This window comes from Mus musculus, chromosome 12, assembly GCF_000001635.26.
Source record: "Mus musculus strain C57BL/6J chromosome 12, GRCm38.p6 C57BL/6J".
Lineage (NCBI taxonomy): Eukaryota > Metazoa > Chordata > Mammalia > Rodentia > Muridae > Mus > Mus musculus.
Genome location: NC_000078.6, coordinates 70,025,065 through 70,048,412, shown reverse-complemented (window position 1 = coordinate 70,048,412; position 23,348 = coordinate 70,025,065). Strand labels below are relative to the sequence as shown.

The following is a 23,348-nucleotide window of genomic DNA, read 5'->3' as shown; positions in this document are numbered from 1 at the left end:
GCAGGAGTGATCCAGGAGGAGGTGTCAGAAGTTCTGAGTCCTTCTCTCTGATCCTTGATTCACCAGGTGCAGCTCTTCCACCTGAAGACTGTTCCAAGAAACTTCTGCCATCTTGGACGGGGTGGGGGGATGGGCCAAAATATGTGAGGAGAAAGCCCAAGGCAGGCCTGTCCATCCTGGGTGTTAGAACTCTGCTCATGAACAGTTCTCCATCTGCCTGTGTATCTCCAGATGAGAAAAGTATTTTTTGAGTCTCCCTGCCCTAAGAGATCTCTGCCTAGCAGGGAATATACTTGACCTTGTGCTAGATCAGCCCTCGACTTCTGCTCATGATTTCAGTTTTCCCTTGGTGCTTATTGTGGGCAGTGGGAGAGGTGAACCCTATGAAGGCATTGAGACTCCTCTCAGTTGCCTGCACCCATGCCCCTGACCCGTCTGGATGAAAATAACGTAGACACCTGGTAAAACAACTAAAACAGTATTGAGGGATGGACTGGCATCTTGGCCCCTGAAGTTAGCCCCATAATACAGAGCAGTAGCGGTGCTAGCCACTTACATCATCCCTCTGAACTTGTCACTGGGTACTTTCTGGATAGACAAGAAGTCAGACAAGAAGTTGGTTAGTTTGACCAAACTCCCTCATGCTGTTTCCCCAGCACATAGCCCTTTTTCTTTTTTTTAAAGATTTATTTATCATTATATCTAAGTACACTGTAGCTGTCTTCAGATGCACCAGAAGAGGGCATCAGATCTTGTTACGGATGGGTGTGAGCCACCATGTGGTTGCTGGCATTTGAACTCAGGACCTTCGGAAGTGCAGTCGATGCTCTTAACCACTGAGCCATCTCTCCAGCTGAGAGCTCATGTTCAACATATTCCACACACACCCATTTATCATTCAAAAAGGCGGATTCAACTAAGGCTTGGCGTGCTGCCCATGTTTAGAAGGATCTCCTTACCTGCTTCCTCTTGTTGCCCTGATGCTTGAATGTGGTGGATCCCATTGTTCCCAAGCACTTCACAGCTGGGAAACGAGGCTGAAAAGGAGTCCTTAGTGAAGCCATGCCCCCTTGCCAGATGCCAGAGTATGCCAGTGAGTGGGCCTGAGGCAGGCTCGGTGGGTTCTGTGTGCTTTCAGGGCCTGGATCTGAAGAGTGCAACCCCCTGAATATGAGCATTGAGGCAGAGCTGGTCATCGAGCAGATGAAGGAGCAGCACCACCGGGACCTGTGTCACCTGAGACTGGAGCTGGAAGACAAAGTGAGTCCTGAGTCCCAGTCTGACCCTGAGTCTTGTCAGCGTGTGGGCGGACCTGCTGCCTTCTCCTCTCAGACCAGCACTTCCTGTGCATTTCTTCTGGAGTTCAGAGGCTGCCAGGAACCCATTTCCTCAGGCTGAAGTCAAGGCCTGTTCTCTAGTCTCTCCAGAATGTGATGTGTGCTTAGTCCCTCATATTGTAATACACTAATTATGGTGTTTTTAACTTGTTAAAAAATAACTCAATTGAAAAAAAAAAAAAACAACCAACCCTTTCTTTGATGTAGAATCGCTTCCTAGATTAGATACAAGCTCTAATCCTTGGCCTCTCAGTCCTGCACTATGTGGCTTCCATTCACCTTCACCATGTTTTTGGTTTTCTTTTTATGTATGGTTATATGTGTATGCATGTTCACGTGTATGCATGGTTAGATGTGTATGTAATGGTTATATTGTGTTTGCATGTTTATGTGTGTATTCATGGCTACATGTGTATACATGTTCATGTGTATGCCTACTTAAGTGTGTGTATGCATGGTCATGTGTGTATGTATGGATACTTATGTATGCATGGTCATGTGTGTATACATGGGCATGTGTGTATGTATGGATACTTGTATATGCATGGTCATGTGTGTATGCATATTTTGTGTATGCGCGGTCGTATGTGTATGCTTGGTTATATGTGTATGCATGGTCACGTGTGTACTGGTCATATGTGTATGTATGTATACTTGTGTATGCATGGTTACATGTGTGTATACACGGCTCCCCCATTGGTCTAGCTAATTGGCTTGCCCAGGGATCCTCTGCCCCCCGACACTGACATCACAGGTAAGAGCCACCATGCCCAGTTTATGTGGATTTGAGGGATGGAGCCCAGGTCCTCTTTACTCAGTGCCGCTCCCCAGCCTCTGCTTCTCTTGTTATGACTCCACTGAGCAGATCCCCACGGGTGCCCCTTTCACCTTCCCACTTCCCTACTACAGCCTTAGGATCGTAAAATATGTGTTTTAAGTCTTCAGATGTTTCTTGAACTCTGTAAGGAAGGCACGCAGAATGCCGTATGAAACACAAAGTTGGAGAAGAAATTGTTAGTTCAGTGATAGCCAGGAGCTCGATGGCCAGCCAGCCTAGCCTGTTTGGTTTGTTCTGAGCTAGTAGTGAAAGACCTATCTTAAAAAAAAAAAAAAAAAAAAAAAAAAAAAAAAAAAAAAAGACGTGGTTGGTGCTTCAGGAATGGCACTGTGGTTGGTTGTCCTCTTGCCTACACATACACACACGTGCGCGCGCCTACACACCTACATGTACATATATGAACACTCACATACCTAAGTCAATAAAGATAGACCTGGCTTCACTTAGTATTTTACTTCAGGTAATTTTGAGCTAAGTTTGCACTTTCAATGAGAACGAGAAAACGAGAGTGTCCTTTGGGACAGAAGCACCTGTTGCACCCATACCCCTTCCCCATATCACAGAACCCAGTCATCCCGTGGTTTCACTGTCCGGTTCTAGGTGCGCCACTATGAAAAGCAGCTGGATGATACCAGGGTCGCCTCTGAACAGGAGCAGGCAGCCATGAAGCAGAAGTATGAGCAGGGAGTGCACACCTTGGAGAAGCGAGTCAGCGAGCTTCGGAGTGAGATTGCAGACCTGGAAGGGCAGGCAGCCGTGCTGAGGGAGGCCCACCACAAGGCCAGCTGCAGGCACGAGGAGGAAAAGAGACAACTGCAAATGGCGTTCGATGAGGAAAAGGCTCAGCTCCAGGAGGAGCTGCGGCAGGAGCATGAGAGGGAGCTCCAGGCCAGGCTGCAGCAGGCAGCGGAGAGCTTTCGCCAGGAGAGAGAGGGACTCGCCCAGGCTGCCTGGACTGAGGAGAAGGTGAGAGGCTTGGAGCAATCTTACCAGGAGCAGCTGCTGAGCCTGGAGGAGAAGCATGCTCTAGAGAAAGAAGAGCTGAGGGAAGAGCTCTCGGAACATCACCGAAGGGAACTCCAGGAGGGAAGGTAAGAAAATGAGGGGACCGTGAACTACTGGACACTCTTTCTCCGGAGTTCCTGTCAGCCAGGGAGGACTGGAAAACGGGATCGGGGTTGGGGGAGCAGAGCAGAGCAGCCCATGGATTTGAGTAGGTTCTTTCAAAGTTAATCAAACTAGTTTTGTCTTGTTCACCAGGAAGTCTCCTTTGGTCATTGGAACTGTTCTGGTGTGTATGTATGTGGGAGAGGGAGGGAAGACAGGCAGTCAGAGGAACTGTCCCTGCGTGACACTTACTGTCTTCCTGTGCTCAGATGAGGACCAGATCCTTTCTACTGCAATGCTGTCTGATGCTCTCTGAGGAAACCCATTCGTACACTGGATTTGGAATACTCATATTTATTCCCCTTTACGAAATGGCATATTGTGTTTACTGTCCTTGTGTGAAATCCCAGGTATAACTGAGAGATTTCGAGTTTCCCACCCTGTTTAATGCAGAGCTCTTTTGTTAATTAAGCAAAAACAGAAGAGAGTTATTAATGTGCCTGTTTTATGCAGCTGAAATCCTATGGTGCCTCTTTCAAAATATTTCCCAGCTGAGGAGTGAGGTCACTATGTCTTTGGTCATTCAATGTGAAATGCCAGTATAAGGCATCATTAAACCACATAAGTACATTCAGGAAGCCTATTAAAGGATTTGGTTTCGTAAGCTCCCCCTGCTTCAGAGAAAGATAAGTTTCCTGGATTCCTGGTCCCCAGAAGAAAGAGCCTCTCCCCGAACACACGAATGGCCTAGGAACCAGAGCATTGTAGGAAGTGGTCCCATTGTCTGCCCGGCAGCCTCCTTTTTGTATGGGAAAATGTTGGGTTTGCTTCCGGAGTTGGCAGCAGTCTCAGTAATGCTGTCTGTTGACCACATTTAGGGAAGAAATGGAAACAGAGTGTAATAGAAGAGTCTCTCAGATAGAAGCCCAGTGCCAGGCTGACTGTGAGAAAGTCACTGAGCACTGTGAACAAACTCTGCAAAGCCTCGAGGTTCGCCACCGCCAGGAGCTGAGGGACCTCTTGGACCAGCACCTGGAGGAAAGGTCTCAGTGGGAGTTTGAGAAGGATGAGCTTACACAAGAGTGCACAGATGCCCAGGAGCAGCTGAAGGAGGCGCTCCAGAGGGAGAGGGCGACCGCTGCGGCCATGAAGCAGGAACAGGAGATACTGGAGAGGACATACAAGGACCGTTTGAATATCCTGAGCACGGAAAGAAAGCAGCTGCTGCAAGACCTGAAAGACCTACAGAACGCATCTGAGAGCCAGCATGGCCTCCTGTCTGGCCAGATACTTGAGCTGAAGAGAAGTCAGGAGAGAGAACTGAGGGACCAAGGGCAGGCGCTATGCCAGACGGGGGTCTCTGAGCAGCTGGCCAGCCAGCAGCTCGAAAGGCTCCGGGTTGAGCATGAGCAAGAGAGGCGAGAAATGACGGGCAAGCTTGCCGCCCTGGAGAGCGCCCACAGAGCAAGCCTTGAGAGAGCAGATCAAGAGAAGGCGGAGATGAGCACAGAAATCTGCAGGCTTCAGAATACAGTCAAGGACATGCAGCAGGCAGCATCTCTCTTGATGCTTCAGGGTGGCTGCCAGGCAACGGCAGGGGAGGAGGCAGAAGGAGATGGAGCCATGTCCCTGCTTCAGCAAGGCGAGCAGCTATTGGAAGAAAACGGAGATGTCCTCATCAGCCTGCAGAGAGCTCACGAGCATGCAGTGAAGGAAAATGCAAAGATGGCTACTGAAATTTCCCGATTGCAGCAGAGGCTGAAGAAGTTAGAGCCGGGGTCGGTGATCTCGTCTTGTTTGGAGGAGGGGACGTCTGAGATTTCTGGAAGTTCCAGGGAACAAGTAGAACCCATAATGAAACAAGGTCCAGCCACCAAGCACTTCCTGAGCGATCTAGGAGACCACGAGGCCCGGGACCTGGCAAGTACCGGGACAAGCTCCGTTCAGAGGCAGGAGTGCAAAACCGAGGCGTCGGAAGCTTCCCTGGACTGCTTTTCTGAGCTTGAAAACAGTGAAGACACCAGGACCGAGTCCTGGGACCTCAAGAGTCAGATCAGCCAGCTTCGGGAGCAACTGACGGTCTTGCGAGCAGACTGCGATCGGGCTTCCGAGAGGAAACAGGACCTGCTTTTCGATATCTCTGTGCTGAAAAAGAAACTGAAGATGCTGGAGAGACTCCCGGAGGCATCTTCCAGGTATAAGGTATTATACGAGGATGCCGCCCGAGAAAACTCCTGCCTTCAGGAGGAGCTGAGACTTGTAGAGACGCGCTACGAGGAGTCGCTGGACAGCAACAAAGAGCTTACGGCGGAGGTCTACAGGTTGCAGGATGAGATGAAGAAAATGGAGGAGGTGATGGAGACGTTCCTCAGCCTGGAGAAGAGTTACGATGAGGTCAAAGTGGAAAATGAGGAACTCCGTGCTCTGGTGTTGAGACTTCAAGGGAAGATGGAGAAGGTGCTGGGAAGGGCCGCCCTGCAGGGTGACAGCTACGCCCTCTGGGAAGCCCCTTCAGAAAACCTGGAGGTCGCCTCGGATGAAAAGATGCTTGAACTCCGTCAGACTCCGAAAGAGTGTACGCCCAAGGTCGTGAGCATGCACCACATCATAGAAGAGTGTACACAAGAAACCCAGTGCTGTGAGCAGGGAAGCACGAAGCTCCTAGCTAGAATAAAAGCACACGAAATCGCCTGGTTCCACAGAGCAATTAAGACACATCCGGAAAAGCCTAGCGCGCAGAACCGAGTCATCCCGGAGGGAAGTGCTGCTCTCCTAGGCCTACAAGACAAGCATCTTCAGCAGGAGGCCACCATCGCAGAGTTAGAACTAGAGAAGCAAAAGCTACAGGAGCTGACTAGAAATCTGAGGGAGCGAGTCACTGCACTAGTTAGGCAAAAAGACGCCCCTTCTCAAGGGCAGAAGGAGGAGGAGCTGAAGGCAATGATGCAGGACCTGCAGATCACGTGCGGGGAGATGCAGAGGAAGGTTGAACTCCTGAGGTAACGTATGTGCCTTCTAGACCTCGTGGAAGTCCGCAAAGCGCCTCATCACATCTAACTGCTGCTGCTTGCCGTGCTTAGAGACACTAACCTGTTAGTCTCGAGAAGAGCAGTGTTCTAGCCGCCTCCTGCTTCTGTGTGTATTAACAACTAGAGTAACCTTGTCTAGGAAGCATCCCCTTCCTCATAGCATTAGTGTGGTCCATCTGGAGTGTGGAAGTGCGAAATGGCGAGTGTCTGCTGTTTAACCACTTGTATCGTTCGTCCTTGGCCCTCTTCTGGCTCTGACGTCCTTGGGATGAGCAGATACCCTGTTGCTCCATGTTAGTTACTGTCCTCATTTTAACGAAGCATGTTATATGGAATGAATGCCTCTTATGTAGTATTAACTCACTTGGAATACGCTCTTCCTATACTAACGTAGGAAACTTACTGAACGGGTCACACACCTTTTCCTTCCATACTTGACAGATATGCCAATGTCCTAGAAACAGTACATCTTTATTGTACTATTTTACCAGGGAGTTATCAGATTGGAATAAATATTCTTGAGCGATGAAGACAAAGTGAACTATTTTGAAAAAAAAAAAAACCTACACACCTGACTTTGTGAAACATGACTGCATTTCAGTATTTCTATCAAGTTGGGTTTTTCTTAAATTTGTAAAATATTACATTGTGCCTGAAGTATCTTAGTGGTATAAGTCAAAAGAATTTGCTTGTGGATATTGAGTTTCCTGTCCCTCAGATTGCTTTTCCTTCAGAACCTCAGAGTAGAGTAAGAAGAACAGGCTGAGTATTTTGGTGTGCCTGTTTTCTGTAGTGCATTGTCCCTGGGGGGGCCGGGGGAGGGCTAAGCTAAATCTCCAACAGCTAAGTAATGTGGCTCTTGTCTGTTCAGAGCAGGGAGGGCTTGAGACGGAGGTAATGAGGCCAGTTGTTCCAAGCAGCCTGCCTGCCATTGAGAAGTCAACACCCAGCGTTGGCTTTGACTCTTGATCCCTGTCTCCACGCTCAGGGGTTTCTCACCACGCCTCCCTGATGTCTTTTAGCGAGATTCTTGTTTTCCAAAAGTAGTGACTCAATATGTTACAACTTGACTTCCAAGTACCAAGAGACTACTAATTTAAACTTCTACTTTAACTGGCATGAAATTCTTTCTATATTGGAAGTTACTAGAAAATATTTTCCAAAGATGCCAGATGACTGCCATGTTGTAACTTTTTTCTTTTTTAAATCTCTACACTTCAGATATGAATCTGAAAAGCTTCAAGAGGAAAATTCTATTTTGAGAAATGAAATTACTACTTTAAATGAAGAAGATAGCATCTCTAACCTGAAATTGGAGGAATTAAATGGCTCTCAGGAAGAATTGTGGTAAGACACGGTTTAGTTAAATTTTACAAGGACTAGGAGCTGTTTAACTTCAAGTTTAAAAGCTTCACTCCTGACTTGTGTCTTCTTTGCTCCTTTAGGCAGAAAATAGAAACCATAGAGCAGGAAAAAGCTTCAATTCAGACAATGGTTGAAAAATTAAAGAAACAGGTAAGAAAACACTTCAAATTCCCCAGTGATTCTTGACTCTGAAATTTTCTTTTTCCTTTTTTTAATTTGAAATTTACAAATTGACTAATGAATAATTTACCAGAATAATATATTGTACATGTTGCTAAGATTGTAAATTCTGAGGGTGACCATGGAAACTCACCTCATAGTGACTCTAAATTATGTTGTTCCTGCCCAGAGAACAATATACAGTCTATCTGTAGACCCTAAGTGTTTAATACAAGCTTTCTATCCAGTACATGTGGGAAGATAATACCTTTGTGCCTTACCTGTGAGTATCAGTTCTAGCCCTTAGTGGTTTTGACAACTGTCAGCTCCTTCATTTTTCTGATTCAAAGCAGAACATTTCCTATAGAATTCACAGCTACAGAATGCCAGCAGATCTGCATAACATTTCTTAGACACGTAGCTCGTTCAGATGGCTTATACCATTCAATGCTCATTTTTGTATAAATCTTACAACATATACTCAAGTATGGCAAGACTATTTAAGAACATACCTGAAATAGTCACAAGACGAGGACACACTTGGGAAGGAAATAGTCTTCTATCTGAAATAGCCAAGGTAACATCCAAAATACATCTTGTACTATTTCAAATAAGTGGCGGAACTCAGTTGGAAAATAGGCAACAGATAGGGAGGATCAAACCACAGATAGACCCACCGGACAGAACATACCCAAAGGCTAGCTTTGCAGGATTAGGGAAACTTAAATTGGTTAGGTTTTTTTTTTTTCCCCCCGCATCTACTAAACAAAAGTTAAACATTGATATACTACTAAATAAATATGTATAAATAAATAAGTTTACACTATTGAGAGTATACTGATAGCACCTAAAGGTAGACTTTTTGGGCCTTCTGCCAAAGCATTAATGTATATAAACTTTTTTTCTAACTCAGAAAGCCCATACTAAACAAAGGAACAAACAGAAACAAATGAACCCAGAACCCAGAATTGCTACCAATTTGTTGCTTAATAGTGAAACGATAAGACAAATGTATATCTCCATCTATGCAGGAATGGAAAACGACAATATGGGGATTTTTTTTTTTTACATAAAATGTCCTGCATTCGTTAAAATGTGTAACATATGGTGACATCTAGGCACACTAACTTGGAAAGATAACATCTATATGATATCAGAAATGGAAAAAGCAAGCTGTTAAAACATGCAATGATCCTTTTTATCCTTATCTTTTTTTTTTTTTTTTTTGGCTAAAAGAAAGATGGTAGTATAAATATGCATAGAAAATGATCTAGTGGTATGCAAATTTAACGATAAAGAACTAGGCACCCCGTGGTCTGAGATTAACCTGTGTCTAACTTTTTCTATACTTCTGAATTAGTAGAATTTATAATAAGGAGCATGGAGTATTTTTGTTATGTGTGCACAGGAAGATTAAGTTTATTACAAAAAGGGCATATAGTAGGCTCCTCCCCCACCGCAGTGGTTCTCAACTTGGGGGCTGTAACCCTTTGGGGTTGAATGGGTGTTTTACACGGGTCACCTAAGACCATCAGGAAACACAGATATTCACATTATGATTCATAATAGCAGCAAAATTACAGTTATGGAGTAACAGTGAAAATAATTTTATGGTTGGGGTCAGCACCATATGAGGAACTGTATTAAAGGGTTGCAGCATTAGGAAGGCTGAGAATCGCTGCTCTATAGGGAGAATGGTGAGGGCTAGACGCAAGGCTGCCCCGCAGCAGAGAGAGAGAGAAAAAAAAAAACTCTAAATTGTTTTTGTTGTTGTTAGCAAAAGTAGGGCAGCAATATCCTTTAAAACTTATTTCAATTTTAATTAGGTTTCAGATTTAAAAATCAAAAACCAACAGTTGGATTCAGAAAATATAGAACTCAGCCAAAAGAACTCCCAAAACAAGGAAGAACTGAAAACCCTTAATCAACGTCTGGCAGAAATGCTGTGCCAGAGGGAGGAGCCAGGAGCTTGCACCTCTGAGAAATGGGAACAAGAAAATGCAAGCCTCAAAGAAGAACTGGATCACTACAAAGTGCAGGTCAGGTCTCCAGCCATTGTAATCAAATGCATGTCTGAGTGTTCTGTCTACATGTACACCTGTGTGCCAGAAGAGAGCGCCAGACCCCACTACAGATGGTTGTGAGCTGCCTTGAGGTTGCTGGGAATTGAACTCAGGCCCTCTAGAAGTGCTCTTAACCACTGGGCCATCTCTCCAACCCCAGACTTTTCATTCTTAATCCAAAGAAATAAAAGAAATGTCTTATACATAAGACCTTAATGATTAAATCATTATTGTCCTGGCACATTAATATATACTCCAGCTATATCTAATGTATGAGGGGGATAGAGCGTTCTCCCGTAACAGATAGGGAGTGAGCTCAGTGAGGCAGCTGTGAACCAATTCATCTTGGCTGTGGAAAAAGAAAGAGAATCACACTTGTGCCAGACATGCACAGATTTCCTGTTTGTTTGGTACTGCTGTTGATATTTCCTAAAAACACAGGTAACAAATATTTACCTGGAGTTTACATTGTACTGCTGGAGATGAGCTAAAGTCTCTAAGTGAATGAATGTAGGTTCTGGGCAAATACGGAACCAATTCTTAAGGACCTTGAGCATGTGAGGGTTTGGACATCCTGTGGGGGGGTTGGGGGGGCGAGGGGGGGACGTTCTTGGATCTAATCCCTCATAAATGTCAAAAGCGTGTGTAATCAGTGTTTTCACAGCGCACTGGGGTCGAGATGGAGGGGATTGGTTGGTTGGTTGGTTTGTTTGTTTTGAAAGTGCCTGGACTAACTGCGAGTAGATAGTTAGGAATAGATTGGGATTTCATAAGGTGAGAGCAGGACATTCTGTATAATAAACAAAACAGTTCAGATACCAGATAAACACATGGGGGGAGGTTGTTGTCAAGCACAGAGAAAGGGACCTGTCTCTCTGAGCTATGAAAAAGACCCCGAAGTAAAGGGACAGGGCTGGAGGCAGGGCTGGAGGTGAAGGGACAGGGCTGGAGGCACGGCTGGAGTTAGAGCATGGATGCTCACTCACAGGTCCCTGGTTTATTTCCCAGAACCCACATGGCTCCCACAGCTCCATGCCCAGTGGATCTCATGACTCTTCTGTGAGGGCTCCTGTAGACATGTGGTACACATATATGCACTCAGGCACATGCATACGCACAAAAGGTCAATAAAGATGTGAAAAAAAAATTTTTAAGTACAAGAAAATGTAGGGACATAGCAATGTGGAAAAAGACCCAGGAACAAAGAAGTTTTTAAATTAAAAGATTAAAATGACCCTCAAAGCTCTGAACGGATGTTCCAAATCAATCATAATTAGAGAAATGTAAAATAAGCAGTACTGGCATGTAATTCCTCACTTGAAAGATTGGTGTCTGTTCAAAAATACCCAGCAGCCTGTTCTCCTGGCAAGGCTCTTTTGGCAGACATCGTCAAACGGCGCGGTGCTGTGCACTGCTACCATCCGTGCAGAGGTATTTTGGCTCTACCTGCCATCATCCCTTTTACCCAACAGTCTCACGGCTAGGAACTTAGCTTTAATGTATCCTTGCAAGCGTGCGAAAAGCCATACACGTATGGGAATTCACCCCAGCTTTGTTCATATTTGCAAAGCTGCTGGAACAATTGTGATGCGCATGCGTGTAAGTGTGGTCCCGATCTAAGACGTACAACGCGTCATCTTATACAGCTGTTAAAACGGGAGGCACATAAGAAGAATGAGAACACCCAATGTGAAATGATTTCCAGGATCATTTGTTGATGGAGCCACAAAGTGTATCTGCAGTGTGCTGCCATACATAATGAGAGACGTTAGAGAAGAAACACGTGTGTCTGCCCATTTATGTTAAGGAACTATGAGAGTGATAAGCCAGACAGTACAGAGATGGCTGCAGAGAAGTTAGGAGGGAGAGACACGGACAGTGAAATGAGAACGTGCAGAAAGGCCAGGGAGGGGAGCTGGGCTTTGTGGACTTTGTCTTTATACAAAGCTCTGACTCTTCTGGGTTCTGGCAATTCAGCCTGGAGCTTTTTGACTGTTCTAACACTGGCTGTTTTATAGACCCCAGATAATCAAAACCAATCATGATGAGTACAGGAATACAAAAAGAGAGCATGAACGCTAACAAATGATGCCAGCACTAGGTGCAGTATAACCACAGTAGGGACAACAAGAAAAAGCAGTCTGCAGATGCTTTAAAAGTCTAGTCAGAAATCATGCTTTCTCGTAGGCATACAAGGTTCTTTTGTGTCTGCTAGAAATGGATCAGTAAGCACATAGAACACAGACCAAGGATGGGAGCTGTGTTTCTTGCTGTTGGAGAAGAAACTTGCAGTGTCGGAGTGTAGGGGGCTAAGGTGAGCCCTCTGATGTTGTCAGGATCAGATACATCGGTCTCGGAGAGCTAGAGAAAGAAACACAGATGTTTTTGAGTGGGGGAACCAGATCTTGATTTCCAAGTATTATCCCCCATAAAAGCACCTTGGAAAATCTGATTCCAAGGTTAAAACAGAGAAGAAACAAATCAACCCTGAAGTGTCCCATGGTACCAAACAGAAAAAGGTACTAAAAATATAAGTAAGTAAAAAATAAAAAAATAGAACAAATCCAAAGATCCAGGCCCCCACCTAAAGGAGCTCCTACTAGCTCAGCCTTTTAAGCAGCTTGATCAGTGAAATATAGTGTAAAATGAGATAGTTATAAGTGCCGGGCAGTGGTGGCGCACGCCTTTAATCCCAGCACTTGGGAGGCAGAGGCAAGTGGATTTCTGAGTTCGAGGACAGCCAAGGCTACATAGAGAAACCCTGTCTTGAAAAACCAAAAAGAAAAAAGTGTAATAGCTATGTGAGTACATGTTAGCATCGATTGGCTGAATAAACAATTAGGGGAGAAGCAACTCCTCTTTCTTATAGAAATCTAACAAAAGCAGCAATGAGGAAAGAAAACAGAAAATCTTCCTCAGGAGAAGCCCATAGTTATTGTAGCTAGAATGCACTGGTGGGTGCAGGAATGAATACGCAGAAATTCAAAGAGGGAACTTGCACAACCTCCGGGTCCTCTCCCAGGAGAAGGTAACATTACGGTAGAGAAACATCCCGAGACGTGGGTCAGACCCACACTGTGCACCTGGAAGATAATTGGGTTGGGTTCTTTGACTATAAAGATAAATGGTCTCAAAGCAGTGCCGTCGAGATGGTCTTCCGGTCCCTTGCGTTTGTCTCCTGTGGGCGTGGTGAAGCTTCCCCAGCCAGTGACATTGTCTGTGATGTGTCGGGTATCTTCCTTAGACTTCCACTTTGGTGTCTTCTCTGGAGGCAGAACTTTCCGAAGTTAAACTGCAGACTCACGTCATGGAGCAGGAAAACCTCCTTCTCAAAGATGAACTGGAGAGACTGAAGCAAGTAAGTCCACTGCTGGAGTGGGGCGAGGCGCCGCACCACGGATGCGGTGTCTCCAGCCACCCTGGGGCCGTGCTTGCTTGACCAGCTTATTGCTTCAGGTTGCTGACTTGAGTTGCAAGTGCGTTACTAATTCCCTAGTGAAACGGCTTGTGTGTGTGGTAGACTCTCAAATTCTGTTACTGTGAATCCTAACCATTTCAGCTTCAAATTTTTGTTGATTTCTCCAGGCCAGATGAAAAAGTAGCATTAGTTTGTCTGCTAAGAGGGTGACTTTCTGTCTCCTGATTTCCAGAACTGTTCTGATTTCTGGAGACCCAAGTGAAGTTGGTCCCACTTGTATCTTTTCTCCATGGCAGGTGGAAGGCATCTCCCAGGAGAGCTCTCCAGCTTCCTCTCTCACATTTACAAGTTTAATTTCTGGAGCTCAATATGGGTGTGAGGTTGCCTGCCTGTGTTCCCAGCATTCAGGAAACTGAGGCAGGAGGATTGTGAATTCAAGATCAGTACAGGCTACATAGTGAGGCCTTGTCTCAAAAAATATATATATATTAGTTTTGGTTTTTTGAAGGCTATTTAAGAGTTTCAAATGAAGACTTCATTTTAAATATAAAAAGAGGGTATACCTCAAAGAACTATGGGTGGGATATATAACAGTCTTCTTCATTTTTATTATGTGTAAGATGGTTTCCATTGCACAGGTCTTGCTGTATAATAGAATTTCGTTGTCCCATTTAGTTGCCCACCCTCAGATTACTTTTCTATTTGTGTTACCAGATTATAAAATGTCCTTCCTGTATCTGTTCGGCCTGTAAGCATCGGGTGCCTTTCCCTAAACTCTGTCGCAGCTCATTGTTCACTAGGTTCACACTACACCTGACCCATCGGTGTTGGTTTGAGCTGATCTTGCCTCCCTCACCTAGTAATGGTATAGCTCCTCAGAGCACAGTCTGTGGGAATGCCTCACTCAGGACTAGCACCGAACAGGTGGTTTGTCCTGTGGTTTTTTTTTTCAAGACAGGGTTTCTCTGTGTAGCCCTGGCTGTCCTAGAACTCACTCTGTAGACCAGGCTGGCCTCGAACTCAGAAATCCGCCTGCCTCTGCCTCCCGAGTGCTGGGATTAAAGGCGTGAGCCACCATGCCCGGCTTTATTAGACTTCCTACGCCAGGCACTGCAGTACAGAGGGTATCTTTTCTGCCGCAAGTAGGAACTCCGTTTGTTCCATAGAGCATGCTGGATGCCAAGGTTCACAGACTTCCTGTGAGGTGAGAGTACCTCAGAGCCATTGCTATAATTAACTAAAATATAACCATAACATTGTTATAGTCACCTCCCTCTCCCCTGTAGCTCCGAAGGCATTGCTACCTCACTCCTTCAGTGATAGTTCCCAATCCACGTGGGTACTCTGTGGCTTTGCTCACTTACAGAGCAAAGGGAAAGAGAGGGAAAAAAAGAGTTGGAGAAAAGCAGCATGAGGAGGCCATCACTTGGCACAGTTTATCACACGTTTTCCTAAACCGTTAGTGTAGATAGATGAAATAGCCACGAGTCGCTATGTGCACACAAGAGAGAGGAAGTCGTTCTGTCCTGAGGACTTCTGAGAAAGGTGCTGTTAGCTACCAGCCTATCCTCGCTGCCCTGCAGCTCTGACCCAGAAAGCATGTCACTCTGTATGACGTGATTTAGAGTTATAGAAACACTTTATACATATTACATGTCACACCAAAAAGAAGCATAAGTGGCATCCACAGAAAGTTTCCTGGTAGACACCCAAAGTGGGGTCAAGCATTACGGGTGTTAAGAGTTAAGGAGGCCAGGTACTGGGGAAAGGAGCTGGCCCCATGTTACAGTGATGTGCAGAGACTCCAAGGGCATTTCCTCTATCCTTCTAACTTGTTCAGGCTTATGAGGGATGTTGGATTTGCTGTCAGTTAAAAACAAGCTCCAGCCTGTAAAATCTATTTTGTCATAGCTGATTCCAATGCCATGTGGGAGGCCTCCAGATAGAGAGATGGCTAGATCAGAATGGTAACAGGGTTGAACACATGAAAGGCAGACAGAAATGCTCTTATTAAAACATGTATACAGTCTAAGAAGGGTTAAAGGGCATGGGAAACAATTGGCTCCTCTGAGTGGTTTCCAACTAGGTTGGAGTGAGTTTCTCCCCAGCACCGGGGCGGTTTTGGTTTTCACAAGTTGAGGACCTAGTGTCACCGAGTGTAGTGGATACAGCTAGGGATGCTGTGAATCGTCCTGCAGTGTCCAGAAAGACCTCTGCAGCGAAGCATCCACCGTGACACTGGTAGCACCGCGGATGCTGGAAAGAACAGAAGCAACCTGGTTTGCCTCCGCTGTGAGCGGAGAGAAGGAAGCCAGCATGTCCACTCCGACCAGGAGTCCATTAGGTTTCTTCCCAGGGGAAGGGCACAGCCTTCAATGTCCACATGCTCATACTTATATGTGAGAAATATCAACCCCCTAGTTTGTTTTTGTTTTTGAAACAAGATCTTGATGTGTAGCCCAGGCTTGCCTCCAACTTCCAACCTTCCTGCCTCAGCCTCCTGAGTCTAAGATTATAGACGTGTACAACCACGACACATGTAACTCCCTTTTCTTTTGAGAGACAGGGTGCTATAGAGCCCAGGTTTACCTAGAAACAAGTATGTATGTAGTCAGGGCTAACTGATACTCTCGAGCTGCTGTTATTCTATATCAGCGGTTCTCAACCTTCCTAATGCTGTGACCCTTTAATACAGTCCTTCTGTCGTTGTGGTGACCCCCAATCGTAAAATTATTTTTGTTGCTACTCATTCATAACTATAATTTGGCTACTGTTATGAATCATAACGTAAATAAGTTTGCAGATAGAGGTTTGCTAAAGGAGTTCCAACCCACAGCTTGAGAACTGCTGCTCTAAATCCATCTCTACCTCAAACACAAGGATTACCGTGCTCAGCTAATTCTATGGTCTTGACTGAAGTAGTTTGAAAAAATATACTTTGAATACTTCTTTAAAAGCATGATTAAAAAAAAATGTAACATGTGCTATACAGAAGTTAAACTGAAGACAGGAGAGCAATGTGTCCTGTATCTGGGACAGTAAGATTGAAAGCTAGGACCGCCATTCAGGGGCATCTGCCTGCATCTTTAGGTCTAAGCAGACATTTCAGTAGTCAGCTAGGGAATGGGTGAGAAGCTACTTGGGAACAGTTAGTCAAAGTTAATTATAGGCTTCTAGAGTTTATGTGTCCTTTGAAATATGTCCAGACAGGAAGATTTCAGCGCCACGCAAGTACCCTGTTTACAAATACCTCCTTTTCGAGTTTATGGTATTAACATAGCTAGGAGGTGACAGCTCATTTGTTTAATCTCTTACAGCTGCACAGATGTCCTGACCTCTCTGACTTCCAGCAAAAAATGTCTAGCATTCTAAGCTACAATGAAAAACTGCTGAAGGAAAAAGAAGTTCTGAGTGAAGAGTTAAAGAGCTGTGCAGATAAGGTAGTGGGAACAATAGAGTTTCCCTTCATTGTCCAGGGCATGCCACAGCAGGCGTTTGTTTCCCTATGGGTTGCAGTCCCTGAGCCTCCTGCATTAGTCCAAAGTTATAGGTGGAGTTATGTGATCCTAGACTAGTGAAGTCGGGATCATGACTTTGCCTCGCTATATCATGATGCTATTTGGTATGTAATAATAATAATAATAATAATAATAATAATATCACCTTATTACATAATAGAAACATGGCTTTTATCCTCTGAAATCTATCACAGGCAAACACTATTTTTCTATTATACTTTCACTAACAATACAAAGATGTTGCGTTCCTTGCACCACCTGCCTTAGAGGCAGTCTTTATTTTTGTATTAAAAATACAGTCTTGAGATTTCCAATTGCCTTCCAGTGTACTTCCTGCCCTCAAAATAGGATATGCTGGGGGGTAGGGGAGGGGGCCAGAAAAAGGAAAGCTTAGCAAAGAAGAGAGGCATGCCGTTAAGTAGGGCAGAGTCAGGAAAGCATCACTCCTCCCCAGCCGTCACTGGCCTTCTCCTCAAGGCAGATGGGGAGGGAGGTCTCTACGGAAGTGATGGAAATCATAAACTGAGTCTAGATTTGCTTGCACAAATGCTCTCCTAACCTTTCATGTCCTCTCTGAAATAGCTGGCAGAGTCAAGCCTCTTAGAGCACAGAATTGCTACAATGAAGCAGGAGCAGACCGCCTGGGAAGAGCAGAGTGAGAGCCTGAAGTCACAGCTGGCAGTGTCGCAGGCAAAGGTGTGGAGACCTTTCTTGCTCTATCTCCGTAAATAGTATTTTCTAGTACTTTCACCTTCCAAAGAAAGGCCCAGGAGAGAGTGTTCCAGATGAGGCTGGCTCAAGGAGCCTCAGAATGATCCCATGGGACATCATTTGAGACATCTTTACAATATTGCAAAACAATTTAAAAAAATGTGTCCATGGAAGCCCATTAACCATAAACTTACTTATTATGAGCAGTGCTTCCTTTTTAAGGACAGTGCTTAAAGAGGCTTGTTCCTAATGTAGGCCAGGACTTGGAAAGCAAGCCCATGCCCTCGAATGCTGACAAACCAAGATATCAACCTGCCTTTTACAAACTTAATTGAGATACATTTGAGATGCTAGTGTAAAGTAGAATTCCACAAATATAAACTATTGCTGTCAACCAAGAGGTCCTTCACCAAACCAAGACTTCAGACTCAAATGTAGTTTCTCAAAGCTCTGTGAGTGTGGTTGGCAATGACAACGGGCTTTCCCCAGATGTGTCCCCCAGCTCCTGGCAGTCTGGTGGGTGCCCACATCAGGAGCGCCTGGCCCCAGACAGGTGAGTCCTTCTCCTAAATATTACTTAACTGTAAGCATACGAAGCACCCTGAGTTTCCACTGAACTGCTGGAAAGAGAAGTGAATGTAGCAGATGATATCGGAAGGGGCCTTGGCGTTCCCTTGTTTATCCTTTCCTGGACATGCAACAGGTGAGCCCATGAATGTGTGTGTCACCGTGCAGGTTCAGAACTTAGAAGATGTCCTGCAGAATGTCAACCTTCAGATGGCTGAGATTGAATCAGATCTCCAAGTGACTCGACAGGAAAAGGAGGCGCTAAAGCAGGAAGTGATGTCATTACACAGACAGCTTCAGAATGCCATTGATAAGGTCACTACTCCTTTCTCTGTAATTATACTGTAAATTATTTTAGTCTGTTTAGTCGGATTGGTTTTGCCTCTCTCTCTCTCTCTCTCTATATATATATATATATATATATACATATATATATATATATATATGTATGTACATATATATATGTATATTTATATGTGTATATATATATATGTATATATATATTTATATATACACACACATATATACATATATGTATATATGTGTGTGTGTGTGTATATCACGATATGGTTTTATATATAGTTTTTTAATTTGTTTGTGTAGCCACTACTGAACCGAACGATACAACACTTCTGTCTGTCTCCTTTGTCTCCTCCAGTTCCTAACCCCAGGGACCTGCTTTTGTATTCTCTGCCCCTGTAGTCAGGGATGTTTGCTTCTGAACCATATATAAATGGAATTATAATGGTACAAAAGGGATATTTTTTTTTTTTAGACCAAAGAAGTTAAAAGGCTAAGACAAAAGCGTTTTCAAACTTAAACAAGAGCATGCTTGGGGAATCAGCCAAGAAAAACATTAAGAGTAATTAACCTAGGAACACCCATCCACGGGGGAAAAGAGGAAAAAAAAACCAGTAGAAGTGCAGAAAAGGACACCTCTAGCGTAAGACAATGGCACTGGCTTACGCGACACAGCTGCCAATTGGCAGCCTTTGTATTAACAGAAAGTCTAGGAAAAGCTGCTTAAAAAATAGCTGGATGCCCTTCCCAGTGTTGTTAAAAAAAAATCATCACATCTCATTTTAAATATTACAGAGCTGCTTAATGTTCACACAACTCACCAGCAGCATTCTGCATGTCCAGTAGATGTTTAACTTTGTTCTATAATAATAAAACTAGCCCATGATTCAGTTATTTTATCTCTTGGTGGATAATACTTAAAATAAGGTAGGTTTTTCAATTTTAAAAATACTGAGGGTCTAACATTTTCTTCAAACCTTTTAAACTTTCTTTTCTTTCTCATGTTTGACTTAAACAAGGCAGAAGCTTATCTAGCTTGTGCTACCGTTTTTAATTTTCTAAAGTTATTTTTATGATTAAAAAAAGAAGTCACTTTGGTATTTTAAAGTGTATTCCTGAATTCAAGCCTCAATTACAAGGACAATAAGTGTTTTGGAATCTATAAAGAAGGAGGCTTGTGTGAAAGCCAGATAGGGTTAGCCTGTGGAAGCATGCAGGGTTAGCCTGTGGAAGCATGCAGGGTTAGCCTGTGGAAGCATGCAGGGTTAGCCTGTGGAAGCATGCAGGGTTAGCCTGTGAAAGCATGCAGGGTTAGCCTGTGGAAGCATGCAGGGTTAGCCTGTGGAAGCATGCAGGGTTAGCCTGTGGAAGCATGCAGGGTTAGCCTGTGGAAGCATGCAGGGTTAGCCTGTGGAAGCGTGCAGGGTTAGCCCATGGAGACATTTAGCTTACAGTGCTTCTGAGTTCTCTATGTCTTTGTTAATGAAGAATGTTATCTAGGTTCAAAGATGGCTTCCCAAGAAGGAAGCAACTTTTGAAACCACCAACCTCTTGACACTTAAGTCCTTTGTAGATCATGTCAGAACCCAACCATCAGACTTTCTATTGATGTCTGTTTTACCAATGATCATTTTGAACCTTTAAAAACAAAATCAAAATCCAAGAGTATCGTTTTCTTCCTATCTACATACACATAAGCTTGAAAAGTGTTCACTGAGTATTGTCATTAAGTAGGCAAGAAACCTGTCTCAGGACAGAAGTGACATGTCATGTTGCTGGTAAATTTTAATGCTCCAATTCTCTGTCCAGGACTGGGTCTCGGAAACAGCTCCCCATCTCTCAGGGCTCCGGGGCCAGCAGAGAAGGCTGTCCTGGGACAAACTGGACCATCTGATGAATGAGGAACCACAGCTGCTTTGTCAAGAAAGCAAGAGACTCCAGACTGTGGTACAGAATACCCAAGCAGATCTCACCCACTCCCGGGAGAAGGTAACTCAAAAGCAGCATGTTGTTGAAATGACTAATAAGACTGTTTGATATGGTCTTAGAATAGATTGGCGTACCTTGTAATGGCAGACTTATTTTGAGATGAATAAATTTTCATTTACTTGTATGTAAATTTATATATTTAAACTATTCTTATTTTGTATAAGCAATTGTATATTAAAATATATCTATGACTTTAAATATTAAAGTGCCCTCATATTAAATTACTAACTGGTGGAAATTATGATATCCATATATTCCTCATTCAAATTGCTTAGCTGCCCAGACCAATAGTAACAAAATGGCAAAATCAGGCTCAGATCTTAAGGGTCAGGCTAACTCTTTGTAAGAGAAAACTTGGTGCCCCTTTGTAGAGACTTAGCATTTCAAGGCCAGGATAATTTTCAATTTCTGAGAACCACCCAGCTGACACGTGCTGTGCTGTCAACCACTTAACCCGTGCCTCAGCACTTCTACTGTAGAATTCCAAGCATCATGAATTTTCCTTGAGAACACCTACTGTGTGCAGAAGAATATGCTGCTTCTGGACCTACAGTGGGGACAGGAAGCACAGCCTTGGTCCCCGACCTCGTGGGATTGGCAGAGGCAGATGCTTGGGTCCAGCAGCCGTCTCTACCAGAGTCTACCTGAGCCACCTCTAAACGTTCTGCCCATAACAGAGCAACAGATCCCTGGACTGCTGCCCCAGTTGTTCCTCAGCTCCTTCACACTCACTCTGGGCTCCTGGAGACTTAGCTGACCACCAAGAAATCTCCTCAATGTGCCATAACGTTGAATTTGTAAGCTCAATCAGGTTTATCTAGAAAGGATGTTTAGAGATAATTAAAAATTAAAAAAAAAAAAAAGGCTTCAGAATTCAGAGTCTAGGTCTTGCTAGACTCTTGCCCAGGTTGATTTGAACTTAGTGGCTCAAGTGATCCCCTGCCTCAGACTCCCTGGTAACTGGGACCTCAGCCCTCTACCACCCTGAGTAGCTAAAAAAGTGTTTTTTAAAACCATGAAACCCAAGTAGTAAATAAAACGTTCCTTGTTTGCTGTTTGTTTCCCTGGATGGATGGTTATATGGGCATCTCTTCCTTGTTCCTACTAGGTCCGTCAACTGGAATCCAACCTCCTTCCCACCAAACACCAAAAACAACTCAACCAACCATGTACTGTGAAGTCCACAGAACAAGAAAAACTGACCTTAAAGAGAGAGTGTGAACAGTCTCAGAAAGAACAATCTCCTACCAGCAGGAAGGTGGGTTTTCCGAGTATAATGATGTACCCGTGTTCTGACCAGTGTATTTCCAGTGTCTGCTTCTTGCCAGGAATGACAGCTTTGAGCCTTCCTCAGATCCTTTGATGCCTTCACAATCTTGTCAAAACAGTATCATCATTCTTTTTATTGAGTATAAAGATTTTTTTTAAAAAACAAGAAAAATTTAAGCTTTTAGGAGGAAGAGAGATCTCTCACACACACACACATCACCTTAAAAGAATTCATTTTAAATTGTATGTTTGTTTGTGGGTATGTGCACATGAATGTAGAGGTCAAAAGAAGGTGTCAGATCCTCTGGGGTTCTTGGCAGTAGTGAGCCACACAACATGGTTTCTAGGAATTCAGAATATCTAGAAGATCAGTATGTGCTCCTAACCACTTAGAGCAATCTCTCTAGCCCCTAAAATCTAGGTTTTAAAAGCAATACCAAAAGCAAACAGACAAAACAAGCAAAAAAAGACTTTTTGAAAGTTTGAAGGTTTTGTTAAGAAGGAGTGACAGAAGTGGACGGCATGGCTGTCTATTAAGAAGAGGAGAAAGCAGAGTGGACCAAGGGGCATGCCAAGCGAATGTGACTTGCAGAGCTCCTCTGAGGGGATTAAAGAACTGGAAAATTCCTCACCCCCCAGTTAATGTTTGATAAGTATTTGGAAAGAAATGTGCATCTGAATAGAAAGAATTTACTCGGCAATCCATAAAGAAAAGCTTTTGATTTTTATCTTCACTTTTATTTAGGAGATTAGATGTGTTAGAGCAAAGAGGAAATGTCTGAAAAATGGAGATTATTAATAAAACCCTAGTGGGAAACAAGCGTCAGGAGTCAGAGGTGGTGTGAGATTGTATGTAGAGCAAGCGGGGACAGTGCTGATGCAGGGGAGTGGGAGGGGCTGTGTTTTCTTAAGTAGTTTTTCCAACTAAGTATGTGCTTGGATGCAGTTGATGCGTGCACACACACTTGTGGGCTCAGCTCCTTCACTGTAGGGTAATGTGTATTTCTTACAGTGGGTGGCAGAGAGGTTTAAAGCCAGCGGCTTTAGAAAAACCTGGTCTTTGTGAGACACTGTGGCTAGATCCGGATTGCTTAAATGCCAGCTGGGCACTGATGAGCACAGAATTGTTGTTTCTTAGTTTTCTTTGCAGACTCATCTTGGCTTTCTCCCAAGACTAGAGGCCTCTAAGGCAAATTTGTCAAAATAAAAAAGAGCAACTCGTTCTTTTAAAAGTTTTCGTTAGCTTGTTTGCTTTTTACAGGTGGGTCAGATGGGTTCCCTTGAGCGAGGATTAGAAACAATCCATTTGGAAAACGAAGGTCTGAAGAAGAAACAGGTGAGACTGGACGAGAAGCTAATGGAGGTTAGTAAGTGATCTAAACTGTGGAGCATACGTACCAGCCACTTCTCAGGATCGAGCAGACAGGGCACGGACGTCCTGCTGGGAAAGTCTAACCGTCTGACTCTTCAATCTGTCTTCCCAAAAGGAACACACATGTTTCCTTAGTTATAGTCATAGGTGCCCATGATGCTTTGCAGAGTGAAGAATAACTTTAACCCCAAATGTAAAGATCCGTATACATCAATCCATGCGGAGCACAGGGACTCTGCCCGAGATTGTCTGAGGGGCCCAGAGCTCTCTCGACATTGGTGCGGATGTAACCGTTTCCTAAGGTAT

The 23,348-nt window shown here is 44.2% G+C and overlaps 1 protein-coding gene across 16 annotated transcripts in view; it reads left to right on the top strand.

Annotated features, from left to right (window-relative positions):
- Nucleotides 1–23,348, top strand: part of Nin (ninein) — a 102,377-nt gene that overhangs the window by 65,399 nt on the left and 13,630 nt on the right. For 7 of the 16 annotated variants that reach the window (NR_104397.2, XM_006515530.3, XM_006515528.3 and 4 more), the window contains 13 exons: nt 1,139–1,260; nt 2,776–3,266; nt 4,161–6,281; nt 7,533–7,658; nt 7,757–7,826; nt 9,662–9,874; nt 13,143–13,256; nt 16,634–16,756; nt 17,417–17,530; nt 18,281–18,427; nt 20,222–20,401; nt 21,510–21,659; nt 22,932–23,033. Coding sequence is in view for 10 of the 16 variants with exons in the window: in XM_006515530.3 (XP_006515593.1) it covers nt 1,139–1,260; nt 2,776–3,266; nt 4,161–6,281; nt 7,533–7,658; nt 7,757–7,826; nt 9,662–9,874; nt 13,143–13,256; nt 16,634–16,756; nt 17,417–17,530; nt 18,281–18,427; nt 20,222–20,401; nt 21,510–21,659; nt 22,932–23,033 (4,073 nt within the window). In the remaining 6 variants the exon portion in view is untranslated. The remainder of the gene's footprint in view (nt 1–1,138; nt 1,261–2,775; nt 3,267–4,160; nt 6,282–7,532; nt 7,659–7,756; nt 7,827–9,661; nt 9,875–13,142; nt 13,257–16,633; nt 16,757–17,416; nt 17,531–18,280; nt 18,428–20,221; nt 20,402–21,509; nt 21,660–22,931; nt 23,034–23,348) is intronic. The other 9 variants (XR_003949997.1, XR_003949996.1, XM_011244009.2 and 6 more) reach the window with 3 other exon arrangements.